General features: G+C 42.4%; 1 protein-coding gene across 2 annotated transcripts in view; it reads left to right on the top strand.

The window, feature by feature from the left end:
• Positions 1-19,004, top strand: part of RORA (RAR related orphan receptor A) — a 697,613-nt gene that overhangs the window by 666,591 nt on the left and 12,018 nt on the right. For both annotated transcript variants that reach the window (XM_020286044.2, XM_012782993.3), the window contains 5 exons: positions 7,655-7,796; positions 10,323-10,718; positions 16,238-16,359; positions 17,620-17,752; positions 18,397-18,504. In XM_020286044.2, coding sequence (XP_020141633.1) covers positions 7,655-7,796; positions 10,323-10,718; positions 16,238-16,359; positions 17,620-17,752; positions 18,397-18,504 — 901 coding nt within the window. The remainder of the gene's footprint in view (positions 1-7,654; positions 7,797-10,322; positions 10,719-16,237; positions 16,360-17,619; positions 17,753-18,396; positions 18,505-19,004) is intronic.

Raw genomic sequence — 19,004 nt, 5'->3', positions numbered from 1 at the left:
CTGTCACCTAGGCTAGAGTGCAGTGGCATCATCATAGTTCACTGCAACCTCAAACTCCTGGGCTCAAGCAATCTTCCTGCCCCAGCCTCCGGAGTAGCTGGGACTACAGGAGTGTACCATCATGCCTGGCTGATTTTTCTGGTTGTTGTCGTTTTTTTTTGTTTGTTTGTTTTGGTTTTTTTTTTTTGTAGAGATGGAGGAGTCTTGCTATGTTACCCAGGCTGGTCTTGAACTTCTTGCCTCAAGCAATCCTTCTGCCCCGGCCCCCCAAAGTGCTAGGATTACAGGCGTGAGCCATCACACCCAGCCTTCTTCATCACTTTTTAAATCTAGACAATAAGCAAAATAATACATTAAGTCCTTATCTGTAGCATTTGCCTGTTTCTGTGGCGCAAATACTCCCAGCACATGGCCAGTTTCAAGCTACCAAACATGCCATCTCCCTGAATACAAAGTAGAGGAGAGATGTACAGTAGCATGTTATTATATAGCATTTCTACCATTCGGATATAATTGATGTAAATAACCTGAAGAACATGGATAATAGTAAAATAATAATAAAATATATGTTTTTTAACATCAGATGGGATAATGAGTAAGTTAATGTTTAATAACAGATTTAATAACTGAATTTAACAACAGAATTCCTGAAGTTTTAGCACTCAGCTCCCGCAGCCTAGAATGAGCCTTCTCCTGAACACCGTGGATGGCCTGGCCCCAGTCCTGGGGAGCTCCAGCCTCATGGGGTCTATGAACAAATTCCTAGTGTACAGCCCTATTGCTTTTTAAACGAAGTATTAGGGAATAGAATTTCTCAGAGATTGGAAGGCGGATATCAGAAACAAAACTGAGTGAAAGGCACTTGGAAGAAACACTGGAGAGATGTCTTTGAGATAGTGGAAACCGAAACGAAAGGTGATCATGCAGGAACTCTGTGTGTCAGGAAACAGAGCCTGAGTGCCATCAGTGTGGTCAGTCCACCACTGCAGAAGGGACGTGTAAGTGAGTGGGCACTGGACTTACAATCAGGACCCTGGAGTTTCAGTCCCAGCCCTGACACCAGCCATGGCATCTTGGACCAGTCATTTAACATTCGAAGCTTCATTTTTGTGATCTCCAAGAGCAGAAAACTAGAGTAGATCTCTGGTTCTTAATGAGGGGAATTCAGAGTCTTCAGGGAGCTTTGTTAAAATATTTACCATACAAAACTGACCATCCTTCTTTGACCTTCAAAAATGGCAATTTCATATTGTTCAAACTACTATCTGGGCCTGGACTATATCTCCATGAGGTTCTGGTTCAATAAAGTTAAGGTGTATTGTTTCAAAGCTCCATGGGTGATTCTGATGCACCATCTGTTTGAAAACTACTGGACCTGATAATTGATCAACTTCTTTCAAACAGGCTCTTGAAGGTCTGTTTGTTTGATTCTCATTTTCTATTTGTGATGAGTGCATGCTAGCGTGCTGCCACTAGGTGGTGGTAGTGTGCCACAGTCACACTAAGTATATACTCCCCGAGATTCATGGTGGCTCTCTGCTCAAGCCCACCATGTTTGTATTTGCACATCTCCATGAATTTCAGCTTCCGTAAAAAGCGAAGTTTTATGAAAGCCAAAGGAGTAATTCATAAGCTCATCTTTTAGAAATAATAAAATGGCAAAATTATGTACTTAATATCTTTCCCAGCTAACTCACAGCTTCAGCACTTTCTTTTTAATACACACCTTCTCAATTCCACCCAAAACTCCATGCATGCCCTGGTTTGTGCTGCCTCTGATCTCTGTATGGCCTCAGACTCCTCAACCTCTGGGATTCATGTCTCAGCTCACTTCACAGTCCTTTTTCGGGACTGTTCCACAGTCGGACAAGATCCTATGTCTTCACTTAGAAGTATACTCCCACTACCTTTAGGTAGAAGGGTTCCTACCATACTTTCTACTTTCCTTCTTCTTCTCTTCTAATCCTTCTGCCTCTTATGTGTTCTTTAACTCTTAGTATTTTATCAGTTTAATTTCCCAAGCCCTTAAGCCCTGAGAAACCCCAAGGAATGCAGAAAAGAACAGGTTTTAAAGAAAGAAGATGACGACCAAACCCTCATTCGTTCTGAAATGCAAAGTTCAGTGTTTGTCTGAGTCATGGAGGTTTTCCCTGTCTCTCCCTTCTCAGCTGTCACCTTATAATGCCACTTGACCCCTCTCACCTGATATTTGATAGCTCTCCTTGTGGGCATGACTCTGTTGACTTAGTCCAAAAGAAAGATCTCTTTTCTGGTTGCTAGCTATGCCACGCCCAGAACTTTTTAGCAGGCATTTGTTCAGCTGACTCAACTGAGGCATGAATAATGTTGTGAAGCATAAGGTGTGTCTGCTTGCTTGCTTGCTCCCTGCAAACCCTCAAAACTGAGACGTCTGAGTAAGCGCAGCCCTCTTCCCAGTAGATAGCGCCAAAGCCAGATATTAGTTCCAGCCGCAGTGCCGTTGCACAAAGCACATATGGAATGCCTTGCAATTTATGGCTTAATTACTCAGACATCTTGAATGATAGTGACTCTGTGCTCTTGCAGTAAGTTTTGCTGTTTGTTTGTTTATTTTTTAAATGAGCCAAAGTGATTTGGAAATAAGTAAGGTGAAGCAAAGGGGGCATCATACTTCTGGTCGGAAATGAGGGAAAATTATGAGTAATCATGAGACTGATTTTCTTCTGGGACTTCTAACCCAAATCAAGATGCAGCTGCAAGAGAGAATCTTGTGAAATGTCTGGGCAGTGACAACCTGGGTCAGCTAAAGGGGCGAATGTGAAGGAAAACACTAATTTCAGAGTAGATCAGTCCCGCGACTTTGTCATGTATACCTTGTGTTTTCACACTGCCTAATTTAATGGTCGCCCTCTATGAGAACAACCAGAGAGGAATTCTTTTGGCACACAAGAGAAGCAGAAAAACAAAAAGGGTAGCAGTGTGAGTTCTGGAATTAAACTATGTGAGTTCGTATCCTGGCTTTGCCTGTTGCTAGAAGTGCGACTCTGAGCAAGTCACTGGACCTCCCTCAGCCTCAGTTTCTTCACCCTTACATCCGGGGAGGTGGTAGTTCCTGCCCTATATTGTCCTTGTCACCATTAACTGTCGCAATATACAGAAAGCATGAACTTCATAGTAAGTACTGTTTTAATGGTACTGGGATCTGTTTTAATCAGGTATTGTAAGTCACACAGATACAGAAATGGCTATCATGAAGGAAGAAGTTGATTGTATAGTAGTCCCCCTTAACCTCAGGGGATGCCTAAAGCCTCGGATAGTACTGAACCCTATGCATGCTATGTTTCTTCCTATATATACATGCCTATGATAAAGTTTAATCTATAGATCAGTCACAGTAAGAGATTAACAACAACAATAAGAAGCTAGAACAATGATAACAATATACTGTAATAAAAGTTATGTGAATGTGGCATCTCTCCCTCTCTTGAAGTATCATAATTTTGGGGGACTACAGTTGACCACAGGTAACTGAAACTTGGAAAGCAAAAACCCCATATAGGCCGGGCGCTGTGGCTCACGCCTGTAATCCTAGCTCTTGGGAGGCCGAGGCGGGCGGATTGCTCAAGGTCAGGAGTTCAAAACCAGCCTGAGCAAGAGCGAGACCCCGTCTCTACTATAAATAGAAAGAAATTAATTGGCCAACTGATATATATATATATAAAAAAGTAGCCGGGCATGGTGGCGCATGCCTGTAGTCCCAGCTACTCAGGAGGCTGAGGCAGGAGGATCGCTTGAGCCCAGGAGATTGAGGTTGCTGTGAGCTAGGCTGACGCCACGGCACTCACTCTAGCCTGGACAACAAAGTGAGACTCTGTCTCAAAAAAAAAAAAACCCATATAAGGGGGGACGACTATACTGACAAATCCCTAGAATCAATATCCCTGGCACGCCATGCTGGGGGCCACATGGGGAGGCACAAGGGTCTGTCAAAGGGGTGAGGGGAAAACATGGGCAAGAGCATCTGTCATGGTTTCTACATGAAGGAACATGCAAGGCAGGGTGAGCAGCTTTAGGATTGGCTAGTTGGGATGATTACAGAGGGTGCTGGGCATAGAGGCTGTCCCTAGTTGTCTGGTACCTGGCCCTGGGATGCTTGGGGTAGGAGGATAGTGGTTGGAAGTATAAGAGCCTGGTAAGGAGGTGGTTGGGGTGTGGGCTCTGCTTGGTTGGTTTGCATAGGAAAGGCATACTGCGGGCAGGGTGCTTGCCATCTGTAGGAATTAGCTAGACCCAGGAAGGGCAGTCTCTCCAGGGTCTGCAAGGCCCTAAGATAGCAAAGCATTCAAAAATATAGAATAAAAAGACATGATTAACACAAGCACTCATTAAGACTGATAATCTATCTATCATCATCATCCTCATGCCCTCTCAGACCGATGGTTCTGTGTGGCTTCCGTGATGTCAGTCTGGAACCTCATGTCTGGAGGTTTGACATTAAGTTAATAAGTGGAAACTAAAAAGTGCCATCCTTTTCCTTAATGACCCCACCATCATCCAAGAGCTGTGCCTAGTTCCGGAGTACAGGCTTTCTAAAACAGGGAAGATATTGAAGAGGTTCCTGGGAAATACCAAAGGTGGGAAGGAGCCCAGCACCAAAGGTGGCATGGTGTGATTCGGTCTGTAGAAGGGGTATCTAGGAGACAGCTTGGCGGCCCTCAAGGACTGGTCCTATTTAAAGAAAGAAATGATCGTAAAACAAACTGTAACAGGCTTAATATGAAACAGACAAGTTTGACTCCAATTAAAGAGAAAGCAAATAAACTCCTGATCCTGGGACCCACGGTGGGGACAAACACTGAGTGGTGGGACAGTCTCGGGAAAGAGATAAACCCCTTTCAGCTTTGACAGAGATTATGTGTCTCAGAGGAAAATGAATACCTGCAACAGCTGACCTCTTGCTATCGCTTTCTAAGGATTATCTGCCTCTGGGACCATTTATATTTTCTTGAATTCTCTCCATTAAATCCCAAAGAAAGCTTTGCCGCTTCTCACTTCCTTTTACAGGGGGAAAAAGATACACACAAACAATCAAAAAAAAAAAAAAAAAACCCACAGCTTTAGATATTTTGATTAGAGAGAGATTGCTTCACAGAAGGGGCCAGACTTGATGTAGGATAGACTTAAAGTGCAACAGAAAGACGGTCTGAAATTCTGAGCCCCCAGCTCTGCCCTTGTTGAGGTTAGCAAGCAGCTCGGCAAAAAGCGAGAGGGGGTCAGGAGTCAGGGTTCTGCCCTGTCCCGTCCCAGGTTAGTTTTCCAAAGTAAAGAACTGGGAACTGAGGTCACGTGCATCAACTTCGTGCACCTAAAAGGCCCCCAGCTTCACAACAGAGAGATGAACTAGCTTGTTCTCCCCAAGTAGCTCATCTCATCCACCTTTCCACCTGCATACTATAAGAAAAAAAAAAAATCACAAAACACAGATAAACAAAAAGAAAATGAAAATCTGATTGGCTCTACCAACCAGAGCCAACAATTTGGGACATAATTTTCCAAAGTTTCTTCTATATAAAACATATGGGTTCCTTTTTTTACCCCTCAAAAATTTTGATTATTAGTTCTTTCACTGCTTTTTTTTTTTTTTTTTTTTTTTTGAGACAAGATTTTGCCTGTCACCAAGATGAGAGTGCAGTGGAGTCATCGTAGCTCACTGCAATGTCAAACTCCTGGGCTCAAGCAATCCTCTGGCCTCAGCTTCCCGAGTAGCTGGGACTACAGGTGTACACCACCATACCTGGCTAATTTTTCTATTTTTGGTAAGGATGGGGGTGAACTACTGTCCCCTGCCTCAATAATTATATTTCTAAATTACCATTTTTAGTGGTTGATGAATTCCATTGTATGAACATACAATATGACTCTTTCAATTGACTGATGTTGGATACTTAGAAGATCTTTCTAAAATTTTTTGTATTACAGATAGTGTTGTGAAGAGCCCCCCTGGTAGGAAAATCTTTGTACTGTTCTTAATATTCCTTTAAAGTAAATTTCTTAAAAAGTAATTACTGCTTCAATGAGTAGGCTTACTTTTAATGATTCTGATACAACTACCAAATTGGCCTCTAGAAAAATCTTTCGATGAGAGAACTTATCAGTTTGCCTACCATGCTGTGACTCTTCAGGATTTTACCTCCCTCTAGCCACTTGTCCCCTTTGTTGGGGTCATCTGTCTTCGCCAGTAAAGCTTTGAAGACAGTAATTCCCTTTTGTACCCTTCATGGCTCTGCTTCATAGAAATGACTCTAATTATCTTATTTTTCTTCTGCATACCTACCTAGCTTGCAAAACTACTGAAAGATAAGTCAACAATAAACAATAACCAAAACTCCCTATTATCTGGAAGTTAAGAAATATACTGTCAGGGTGCAATAGCTCATGTCTATAATCCTAGCACTTTGGGAGACTGAAGTGAGAGGATTGTTTGAGGCCAGGAGTTCAAGATCAGCCTGAGCAACATAAGGAGACCAACCCCCCCATCTCTACAAAAAATTTAAAAATTAGCTGGACATGGTGGCATACACCTGTAGTCCTAGCTCCTCAGAAGGCAGAGGCAGGGGGATCACTTGAGTCCAGCAGTTTGAAGTTGCAAAGTGAGACCCTGTCTCAAAAAAAGAAAGAAAAGAAGAGAGAGAGAGAGAGCAAGCAAGCAAGAAAGAAAGATCACAAAATCACAAAAGAAAAATCACAAAATCACAAAAGGGTTAAAGAAAAAAATCTATTGAAAATTAGAACATGTCATTCAACTGAATGGTAATGCAAATATTATATAGTATTTTCATAGTATGCTGCTAAACATAACTAAAAAGAAAACTTCAAGCTTTAAGAAAAGAATAAACACTGAAAATTAATGAGCAAAGAATCCAGCTCAGGAAATTAGCAAAAACACAACCAGAAATAAAATTCTTGAGGTCAGTAGCTCCTTCTGCATCTCTGTACACCCTCTTATTTCCAAAACAGTGCTTGACACGTGAGAGGAACTTGATGAGCTTCAGATTGGGATTTGTTAAATCTTAAAGGCCATGATCTGAATACATGCTACTTCCAAACTGTCGGGGCTGAAGTAGTGTTCCCCAGTCTGATTGATCTGCCAGAATAATCCATCCAAGTGTCCTCTAGCTGCTCGGGACAGTAGATTCGGACTTAAGGAGTGAGAAATGCCAAAAGGGCCATGGATTCAAGCGGGCTGATGGAGATTACCACGGTGTACCATAACTCCGGACAGTCCAGGGAAGTGTTTTGTGTTTATTGTACTAAAAATGTTCTGGAGATAAAGGTTAAAGGGAAGTCCCTCTGTGTGGTGCCATCAAGCACATTGCTTTTGATCGCAGGGGCCTCAGAGGCCAAGAACAGGAAACTGATCTTTCATAGCGAAATTGTCTACTGACGTTAAAGAAAGTTTTGCATGTGTAAGGGACAGAGGATTAGGCTCTGGGGATCTATTTTACTCAAGGAAAAAGAAGTGACTTTAATTTCATTAATGGTCTCCTGGATGATTCTGCTACAAGTTTAATTCTCCATTAAATATTAATGCCGCTCGGTGCTTGGTATACTGCCTTTGGTATCCTACTGCTCAAACTGACACTAACCTGTTTTGCATTTTATAACTGAATCGCAGGGCTTTTTCAGGAGGAGTCAGCAAAGCAATGCCACCTACTCCTGTCCTCGTCAGAAGAACTGCTTGATTGATCGAACCAGTAGAAACCGCTGCCAACACTGCCGATTACAGAAATGCCTTGCCGTGGGGATGTCTCGAGATGGTGAGCTCTCACGGCTTGAGTTGTACGGTAGCATGGGTTTGTCAAAGTGCCTTCTGAAGCCTGGACCCAGATCTGCCAAAATATGCCCTCTCCGCCACCTCCTCACTGTCCCCTTCAAGGCTCCTCTGGCAGCTTCATGGCATTCTCTGCAAGTTGCTTCCTCCCGGGCTCTGTCGGGGTCAGCTGACTGGCTGATGGGTGGGAGTGGTGTGGCGGAGCAGTGTCTTGTGGTCAGAACACCTGCAGATTCTTGATGTTTCAGACGTGACAGGTGAGTGGATTGATTGAAGGTAAGTGTCATCTGAGGGCCTTCATACAGATACCTCCTATAGGCATTTTCCCCCCCGTAGGAAACACAAGCCAGAACTGATTGTTACTTGCCTTACACTATTAAGTTCACTGGAGGCTGGGATGAAGTGGCTTTGATGCCGACTGGTTATTTGGAATCACATGCCAAAGCCAATTATTTGTGCATTTGCAGAACGTGTGACAGGAGTGCAAAGCATGGCTGTGCCACTCAATAGCAAAACATTTCAAGATCTTCCTAGGAAATGATCTTAAGTGCACTGAATAATCAACACCAGATTTCAAGACAGTTATGCTCACACGTGCAAACTGGGGAGGAGGAAGTCCAGCGGGTCCATTTTAAGGAGTTTTCCAAATATACCAGCTGGCTCTCTTAAGAGATCCCTTTGAAGGAAAATGCCTCCTCCAGTGGAATTTCAGCCTGTGGAAAAATACTTGAGGACGCAGGGCAGGCTTTGCAAAAGCCTGCCTTCCCCATGATCAGATGTCCTTAACGCCTGTGGACCCTCCCAGGCACAAGTGCACTTTTGTTCTTACATTATCCTAAGAGGCCACTCCTCATGCACCGCCACAAAAGTGCAACTCTGCAGATTTCAACATCCAGTGTCACTAAACTGACAAAGTTAGGTATATCTCTTATGAACTTGGAAGTTAAAATCACAATGCGTGGGGGCTTTTTCTCAAAAGCTGGTCCTCTTATTTCACTCACAGGACGATATGATTACTGTTGTTAATATTAAGGCAAAAGGTAAAACACAATTGCAGAGTCACTGCAGAACGAGTTTCATCTATGGGTATTCATTCCTTTGGGTGTTGTGGAGTATTTTTTTTTTTCAAAAAAATTAAGTATCTTCAGTATGCCTTCTGGCAATTTTGCATATAAGAAATAGCACAAGTTGTCATAGGCTGGGAGGAAAGTCTGGGGCTTATAAGATTATGGGCCTGAAATTCAGAGCCCACGTCAGCCTGGTTGCTGTCTACCCAGCCCCACACAGGTTTGTTATCTGAGTCATGAAAACTGAAAACTGACCAGTATTCCAGCTCACTTATTTCCTCTGTGCAAAAGGACAGCGTGTCCTCCTCGGCAGGAAGAGAATCCACCAGCTGGCCAGTATGGTAGCCTTGGTTCCCAATGTCACATCCATCCATCCTGCCTCCCAGCCCAGACTCACATAACTGTGATGATAGTCAAATGGCTGAACTCTTCCTCCCCACCAGGTATAAATGTAACCAGAATCAATTAGGAGAACTAAGTCCCTCCGGCAGAGGCTTCATATGGATATGCAGAGTCTAGCCGAGAAGTTAACCGAGTTCGTGGGAGAATTCAGACCAGGAAATCATAGATAGGGTTTGGGGTTTGTTTAAAAAAAATTATCTGGGTGTTTCAGGAGAAATCATTTGAGATTCCAAGTGAACTGGAAAGTTACTACAGTCATCATTCCACTTTACTATGGGGTCACCTCCCAAGGAGAAGAGTTGCAAACACAGATCCATCCAACAGGGATCTTGTACCGCCTTGGCTCTTCCCAAATCCTGACGCTGTCTAAATGAGAACAGCAGAAAGTGCCATTTAAACATGGGCCCAAGGGTTTCACGGGACCTGCCGTGACCCATAGGTGGAGCAAGGGGCTTCTCAGATCACGTAGACGCAGGTATTATTCAGGGAGTCACGAAGGCCCCATCCAGTGTGTTCAGGCCTTGCATCGAAGCCCCAGATCTGGCTGTTTGATGGAGGAGAACCTCATTCAAGTGTACAGAAGAGTGAACTGGATGAAAGTTGAGGTTTGACTGCTTTATGCCTCGATGAGCCCTGTGAGTGTTTGCAGCCTTGCTCCAGGGTCGAGCACTGGAGGGGAGTGGGCGGTCTGGGCCAGCAGCACGGGTGGAGAGTGAGCACGTATGTGAAGTCACGTATCGGTGGTACGCAGGCAGCCTAGGGGACGTGACAGCGGGAAAGCAGGGGTGGCATCTCTCCAGGGCTCTCTCTCCTCAGTTTCTGGGACGTTCATTTCTCCGGGATGTATGTTTTGCTGTTGGGGGTGTGGAGTGGGCCTGTGCGAGGTGGGGCTGTCCTTACCTCTGGATGATATCTTTATCTTGTGGTCCCGTGGTTTTGGACTGAGATTGTCTGAGATTTCAAAGGAAACCCTGAAGCTCGCAGGAGAGGATAATGAAGAGAAAGCACATTGTCTATGGTGTGGTTTGGCTTTTTTCTTCCAGCTGTAAAATTTGGCCGAATGTCAAAAAAGCAAAGAGACAGCTTGTATGCAGAAGTGCAGAAACACCGGATGCAGCAGCAGCAGCGCGACCACCAACAGCAGCCCGGGGAGGCCGAGCCGCTGACACCCACCTACAACATCTCGGCCAACGGGCTGACGGAACTCCACGACGACCTCAGCAACTACATTGACGGGCACACTCCCGAGGGGAGCAAGGCAGACTCTGCTGTCAGCAGCTTCTACCTGGACATACAGCCTTCCCCAGACCAGTCAGGTCTTGATATCAATGGAATCAAACCAGAACCAATATGTGACTACACACCAGCATCAGGCTTCTTCCCCTACTGTTCGTTCACCAATGGAGAGACTTCCCCGACTGTGTCCATGGCGGAACTAGGTAATGGCATGCATGTTTCTACTGGGATGCCCTTTGAAATACTAGGGCTGTGGTTGACTTTCCTCTAATGAGTTACGTTATTAAAAGGACGAAATTCACCTTCACTGCCCATTTGGGCCACTTCATACTCCAACTTTCCCCCTTGCTTTTTTGACTGTCTGCCATTTCCCGTTCTATATGTAACAAATGCATTCACCTCCCAGCATCAGAATGAGACAAAATAGTCACAAGCAGTCTTTAAGTTCTGCAGGAAACTGTCAGCTCGGGGAATGACCACATTAACTTCATTAGTTATTGACTTCAGTTATATTCCAGGTATTGCTTTATACCTAAGATGACAAAAAAAAAACAGCAGTCCACAAACTGAACCTGGCCCATAGACATATATTTTTTTCCAGGGCAGAGTTATAAAATTTTTTAATCTATTGCTAAAATTTAAACCTGGAAAGTTATATCAGCTTCTTGTTGAGAGGGGGGTGGAAATGATCTGTTTATACTGGGCCAGCATTTGTGAATGTTAGCAGACAACCGGCACTAGCCAGGGGCTAGCTAACACCTTTTGATGGGCCCACCCCACTTCTCCCATTTATATCACCTGCACAGCCCCTGTAGGTATCTAAGTTTTTCAATCCTGATATATACTGTAAATGTTAAGCAGAAATTAGCTTCTCTACTTGCCAAAATGCATTGATGATGGTCATTGCTGACAAAATCGATGTATTTCATAAAAGGCTCACCATGCCCACAAAAAAAAATTGTCATTTTCTTATTGCTAGGACATGGCTGCTTCTTGGGAGATGTGACCTAGAAATGTTGATAACACAGACAATGGAAAACTTTCCATTTCAAGGAAGTTGTGTTAACGTCCTCTGCTATTTTTAATCGATTTTTAAGTACAGCACTATTATTAGAGAAACTTTGATAAGAACCTTTGTAGTTTTAGAATTTGATCTGTTCCTCCTGGTGATTCCTCACACAAGGTTATAATCCTTTGGGATATTTCAATTAGTTGCTGTGGAGATGACTAAGTTAATACGAGGAGAGAATGAAGACTTCAGATGGCAAAGAACCAGCAGGTTCTGACTTGGGCACAGAAATCCTCAGTTCACAGAAATAATGGCTGTGTTCTTTAGACGGTTTCTCCACCTCTGTACCCCATCAAACATCTTTTAAGTGAAAATTTATATTTCCAGTAAAATCTTTCTCCAAATAGAACAAATTGAATGTTCTTTACAGTTTTTACACAAGCATCTCTTTATGGGTCTAAATTTAAATCCTCAAGAGCAGGGACATTTTAAGCCTGGTCTTTAACCACTGAACAACATTAAAGGTGTATTGCAGCTCTTTTGATTAACAGAGAAACCTCTGAACTAGAAGCCAAGCTGAGCAGAGGTAGGTTTGATTTTTTTTTTTTTTTTCTTGAACTAGAACAAAACCCTTCCATTTTTGTCATGAAATCTTGGTTGGCTCAGCCTTAAGCAGAACTGTAATGAAAGTAAAATTTTCAGATATGAATAAGGACTTGATTGAAAGCTGACATGATGCTATGAAAAATGACCTGACTCACTTTAGGTTTGCTTCCACCTAAACATTAATACTACTGAATCTGTCCCGTTGGCTTGTCAAATGTTCCATCTGAAATAAACCCATAGGCCTTTGGCAAAGTGTTGCCCTTGAACATGGCGCTTTAGCCGAAAGTGCACTAATACCCAAGTGGGGCCAGATTGGCCGAGCCAATTCCCTGAGGCTCCCAGACAAGTCAGCTTCCTCGTCCCTGATGGTCACTTCCCGGTGCAGTCTGGGAGCCCTGGGTCTTCCTATTTCCTCTGTGTTCTTTTAAATTACAGATTCTTCACACGTGTTGTGGTGTTTTTCTAGCATGAATTAAATGAATTCATTGCTAGGAATAGTGTCCAATCCAAAACTAAACCAGAATTTATCTGGAAAGGACATAATTGGGCTCTAATTTTCTTCCCCAGATACATGTATATTGTAGTTCAGGGAGCTAAAAGTACCATAAAAGTGGCCCCCACATCTATCTTGCGGCTCCTTCAAACCTACTGAAGTTCCCTGATATTTTCTTTGGGGCTTTAGTCCTGCTATCTCTTTAACTAAGACTCTTGACTTCATTTGAGGCTAAACTTTGTCATCAGATTTTAAACAAATGAAACCAATTGTACAAAAGGGAAATAAAATTGTACGTTGACATATCCTAAGTCCAAGTCTATCTTTCAACAATAGTATCTATTACTTTTAGTGGAAAACGTGTCTTCGTCATCCTTGGCTAGCATGAAATTTTGCCCTTGGTGTGCAATTAGTACCTAAATTATCCATTCTAGATAAACAACTTAGGTTCATCTTTATTTTTTTTAAAAAAGTGCTAATTTTGTTTGTTACTACAATTGATAACTAAAGCTTCATGCAGGAGCGATGACTGGGCAGAGCATGAGACAAGAAGTCAGGTTACAGGGATTGTTGTCCCAGCCTTGCTGTAAGTTGCTCAACCCAGAATTAGTCGCATAACCTCTGCAAGTTGCAGTTTCCTGACCCATAGAATCTAAAGATTGAGAGCACAGACCCCAGGGCCATATTGTCTGTGTTCGAATCATAGCTCCACCACTTGCCAACTAGGACACCTTGAAGAAGTCACTTAACCTCCCTGTGGCTCAGTCTCCTCATCTGTAAGCTGGAGATAATACTAGTACCTTCCTCCTGGAATTGTATGAATTAAGTAAGAATATACATATATATATATATATATATATTCAGAATAGTTATAAATTATATGGGTCTGGCACACAGTAAATGTTATGTAAGCGTTAACTATTATCATCATTATCGTTATTTTTTTGTAAAATAAGGAGAGGTGGGACCAGATGATGCCTAACGTTCCTTCCCCCTATAAAAATTTGTGACTAACTCAGAAGCCAGGATTTTCCATGTGAAGTGTCTGGACTTTGGCTGTACTGATGAAGCAGTCATGCGCGAGGAGGTAAACTGGCTTGCCCAGCCACAAAGTGAGATAGTTGTCAGCTGAGCTCAGACCAGAAACCAGGTCTCCTCCACTCGTAGTTCCAATGTATTTCACTATTCCAGGCTGTTTCTTTGAGAGACCACACTGAACTGTCAACTTCTATTCCGTCTAACCATGCCCTTCTTTGCTGAAAATGGAGATTTAAAAATAGCGAAGTGTCTGAAATCTTAACAGTCGCCAAATCCACCGTGAGCTGGAATCCAAGGCAGCTGGCGAGCAGTTGGTGTGAATGCGGCCACTGCCCTCTGCTGATGTGTCACACACACTGCAGGGCTCGACGTCTCACTTCCCATTGGCTGTTCTGAACAGGGGGGGGGATAAGTGGCAACATTTTTTAGAACAAAGTGAATGAAACAAGATGCCCACCATTTAACTGGAGAAGAAGCATAACCTGGAAGAAAATGGCATAAGCCTCTCCCCAGTGTTCACCCCACAAGATTCCCCCCGGGCACACTCATTTTCTTCATTTCTTTCCATATCTGCAGAAATCGGTTTACATTCTAGAAACTAATCTTATATGGTGAGTGCTCTTTCTGTAGGAGACGGTTCACTACCTTATTTATACATTTGTATTCTAGTTTCTGAATCCCCACCATGTTTTTTGTCTTTTTTCTCCTTTTCACAAGCATCGTTGATTCTAAGACATCATCTGCTGGCTTCTCCCTCTTTCTCTCAGTTTCTCCCTGTCTCTTTCCTTCCTTTACATTTTTTCTTTTGTTTGTGTCTGATTTTCCACATTATTTATTTTTGCTGTTTTGGTGTCTGTTGTTTTGCCAAGTAGGGCCGTAGTGTTTATTATGTTTCAGCGTCTCTAAGGAGATTCTGGTTTCAAGCTCCATTTAAGTGAACCTGAGCTTTCTTCACACAAACAAGCCTGCTTCTGTTTGGAGACAGCAGTAACGAATTTCATTCAAACAGACACTCTTGCTAGTGTTGCCAAGTTTGCCTTCTCTTAAATGGCTTGACTATTACATATTCAAGACCCTGAGGGGGGGAATTATTTTTTTGGTGTGGTTTCACATTCACAGAATCTTGTCGATTCTTTTTTGAAAACATCTTCAGTCATCCTTCCCTTCCATAACCATTACCACCAACTTGCTCCAAGCTCTTAGTCCCTCCTGTCTAGACTCCAGCAGCTTTCTACTCGGTCCTCCTGCCCAAGCCTCTCTGTGCTCCAATCCACCACGCACGAAAGTGCTTGCCCTATTTCCCCAGATACAAATTTCAGTATGTCACCTTTCCTTTAAGAATCCTGCTGATTTGTTGTTGTTGTTGTTGTTGTTGTTGTTGTTGTTGTTATATCAAATCCAAACTCAATCCTAACATTCAAGCTCAGGACTTGAACTTTTAACCTACCTATATTTCTATTTTAACAATATGACTTTATCACAGAGACCTGTCCCCTATAAATACCACATTTGTTCTTTCATGCACCATCCCTCCTATATGGAGCTGGCCCACCTCCTGACACCACTGAGCTTTGCCTGCCAATCCTACCCATCCCTCAGGGTCCCATGCAGATGTTTCCCTGCCAACATGACTCTCTCCCTTTTCTGATGCCAGCTATTATCTTTTTTTCTTTCTCTTCTGATATGATTCAACTTTATACTTTTCATCTAATGTCTTGAATTGTCCTTTCAGTATGTCCGTACATGTTCACCGGATTATAAATTCCTAGAAAAAATTCTTTGGCATCTATTTCTTTAACATCTTCAAACCCCCTATACTCAAGTATAATAATAATTAATGTTTTTATGGTACATGCTATGTAATGATCCCTGTTTTAAGTGCTCAACTCATTTAATTCTCACAGCAGTCCCATGAAATAGGCACTTTTCCTCTCATATTAAAAATGAGGAAACCAAAGCACAGAGAGGTTAAGTAACATACCCCGAATCACACAGCTAGTACGTTGCATAGCTGAGATACAGACCCAAACAGTCTAGCTCAAGTCTATCTCTTAACAACTACACTATACAAAGTCACGTGGTTGGCCTTCAGTAATGCTCGGTCTGCAATTTGCAGGGAAAAAAAGGGGGGGGGGAATGGGTAGCTATCATTATAAAAGAATATCAGTTCCTAGTTTTTCAAGAATAGGAATAATCTTCCCCAGGTCAATGTATGTGGCAGATACGTCTTCATAAAAATGCCAGGAAGAAACCATGTCAATCATTTCCCATACCTATCTAGGTCATTCATTCCTAGACGTTGGCATAGAGGCACAGAACAAGGTCAAGGTCAGGAGGATCTTTAAAGTCATCAAGCCTTATTTTCAAATGTTGGCTTTGCAAAGTCCCTGCCCTCCAGCCTCATGTTCCCAAGTACAGAAGATTTCCAACTTGCTTGTTTAAATGTGTAAAGTCAATCAAAACTGGCTCAGCACATTGCTTCATACTTGTTAATTTGTAAAGCAGATATGAAACCATTGATTATGTAAAGAAAGAACTTGGCTTTTCATATTTGTGATCTCCTGTTTTCTCCTTAGAACACCTTGCACAGAATATATCTAAATCACATCTGGAAACCTGCCAGTACTTGAGAGAAGAGCTCCAGCAGATAACGTGGCAGACCTTTCTGCAGGAAGAGATTGAGAACTATCAAAACAAGGTATAATCTGAGGAATTTTTCCTACGATTGAGGCAACGTTGGGACTGGTATGGGTACAGGAGATTTGATCAAGAGTTCAAACAGACCAAAGAATGAGTGTCTTTCATCAGATATCAGATTTCTTTCTGATTTAAAAATCTTTCTTCCAGAGCTGCTCATGTACTTGAAGTTTTGCCATTTTACTGAGACGTCAGCATGTGAAATTTCAGCAATAACAATTTTTATTGTGCTTTATAAGGGTACACATATCTCTTTCCGTTTGTCAACGGGGGACTAGATTAAGCAGATTCCAAAAGCCTAAATGAATTGAGATTTGTCCTGATATCACAATGGAAGGTTTTAAGGTCTGGAAGTTGATGTAAAATAATCTCAGGCTGATGTTTCCAGAGGTTAACAAGAAGGCAGACGCCTTCTTGTGTACAAAGTGTGTACAAAGGAAGTTTGGAAGCTATGCTCATAACTCCAGTTTGAACCTAGCAATAGGAGGCTAACAAATAGTACTGCTGCTCACCTTTCTTTATAAAACACTCTGATCAACAAGATTATCTAGGCTAATCCTCCCCTTCATTTTACATATGAGGAAATTAACATCCCTTGGCATATGGCTGGAGGGTAAAACAGCCAGACCAGACCATGACTCCTGGCTCCTAAGTCAGTGTTTCTTCCACCCCGTCATATTGGTGGAATCAGTCTTACACTAAGATTGGGGGAATAAGTGAATAACACAACAGATCCAGGTCACTCTGTAACTGAATGGAGAGCGAGTATATAAAAGGAATTTAACATGACAAGTTGGGGAATAGCAACACATCAGCAGCCAAAGCTGCAAAGAATAAGCAAGAAAACAGTAAGGAGCAGCAAGGCAGGTGAAATGGGATTCTAGAGTCAGAGACGCTGGATTGGAATCCTAGCTCCTATACTTACTAACTGTGACACCTCTGTGAGCTTTAGTGTCCATTTCTGGAAAATAGAAAAATATGCTTATGAAAATGAATTAAGACAAGGATATCATGAAGCACCTATCTTATAATAGGTGCACAATAAATTTAATCCACTCCCCTTCTCTTCCCTTCCCCAAGTAAAGTGGTGTTAAATTTCCCGAGGCAAAATAGGTGCTTATAAGAAGATCTCACTCTGCTATTCTCTGTGGCCCAGGGCTAACACAGTGACATGCTTTGCTTTCATGACTCTTCTTTTAAGCTTCTGCTACATAGCATAACATCTTCCCGGAGTATGTTAATATGTTTCCCTCTTTAACAGCAGCGGGAGGTGATGTGGCAATTGTGTGCCATCAAAATTACAGAAGCTATACAGTATGTGGTGGAGTTTGCCAAACGCATTGATGGATTTATGGAACTGTGTCAAAACGATCAAATTGTGCTTCTAAAAGCAGGTATGTGCTTTGCAAGTGAATTTTGAGATCTCTCCCTAACCTGCTTTCACCTGCTTATTAAAGAAATGCTTGGTAAGGAAGGTGTCGGGAATAGTTTTCCTCCAATGATAATAGCTCAGGTTTTTCTTTGCAGAAACTGAGTTCTTTTTAAAGGGTTCTGAGCCATGTTCAGAAAATATTCTCTCCCATTTTACTTCTCTTCTGGGTGAAAAGATTAATTTGAAGGACACCTGCATTCCCTAATTTTACTATCACCTGTATTTTGTTTCTATACTCCAGGTCCTCTGGAGTTTATAATTTGTTAGGAAGAACTCCTGGTTTTGATTGGTTTAATAAATATGAATCAATGTTTTCCTAGCACCTTTGAGAGTCTACGTTGCAAGGTAGAAGGGTGCCAAGGAAGTAATTTGCAAACCAATCATTGTTTCAGTTAAACAGGCCTTATAGCCTCAGCACAATAGTCTTTAATTTCCAGAGAAAACTCTACCCTTTTGGATAGATAAAAGCTGATGCACTGAGAACCCGCTAGCCAAACTGCACACAGCACCCATTGTGCTGTTAGTGAAGGGGTCTCCTCCACGTTAGCACCTTGGAAATAAACTCACCGACATCAAATGACCCAAACCACTTCTGCCTCTGCTTAGGTTCTCTAGAGGTGGTGTTCATCAGAATGTGCCGTGCCTTTGACTCTCAGAACAACACCGTGTACTTTGATGGGAAGTATGCTAGCCCAGATGTCTTCAAATCCTTAGGTAAGGAAACATCAGGGTGTCTTATCTTTAAATCAGGGATATAGGAAAAGATGTGGGTTGGGTGGTAGCTCTGATTGGAAACTGGCTATTTGCAAACAAAAATGAAAGGATTTTATACCTATTTTACCTTGTAAGTAGTCACTATAAAAAAACTCACATAGCTCAAAAGCTTTTTATCTATGTCACATGTAACATAGAGTTTCATTTTATCTAGCTGGTAACCAAAGGGATTTATATTACCTATCCTTCTAGTTGCTTTCTAGATTTTAAAAAAACCAGATTTTCGGGGGGTATATTATTTGGATAACTTAGAGGATGTGACTTGATACATAAAATCAAGCAAAGACCAAAAAGTCTGCCCTCCCATACCCCTGAAACAACCACCGTTAATAAGAATGAAATGGGCCGGGCACGGTTGCTCACGCCTGTAATCCTAGCACTCTGGGAGGCCGAGGCGGGCGGATTGCTCGAGGTCAGGAGTTCGAAACCAGCCTGAGCAA

Source organism: Microcebus murinus, chromosome 6 (assembly GCF_040939455.1).
Source record: "Microcebus murinus isolate Inina chromosome 6, M.murinus_Inina_mat1.0, whole genome shotgun sequence".
NCBI lineage: Eukaryota > Metazoa > Chordata > Mammalia > Primates > Cheirogaleidae > Microcebus > Microcebus murinus.
Note: the sequence above shows the minus strand (reverse complement) of the source record. Positions and strands in the feature narration are given on the sequence as shown.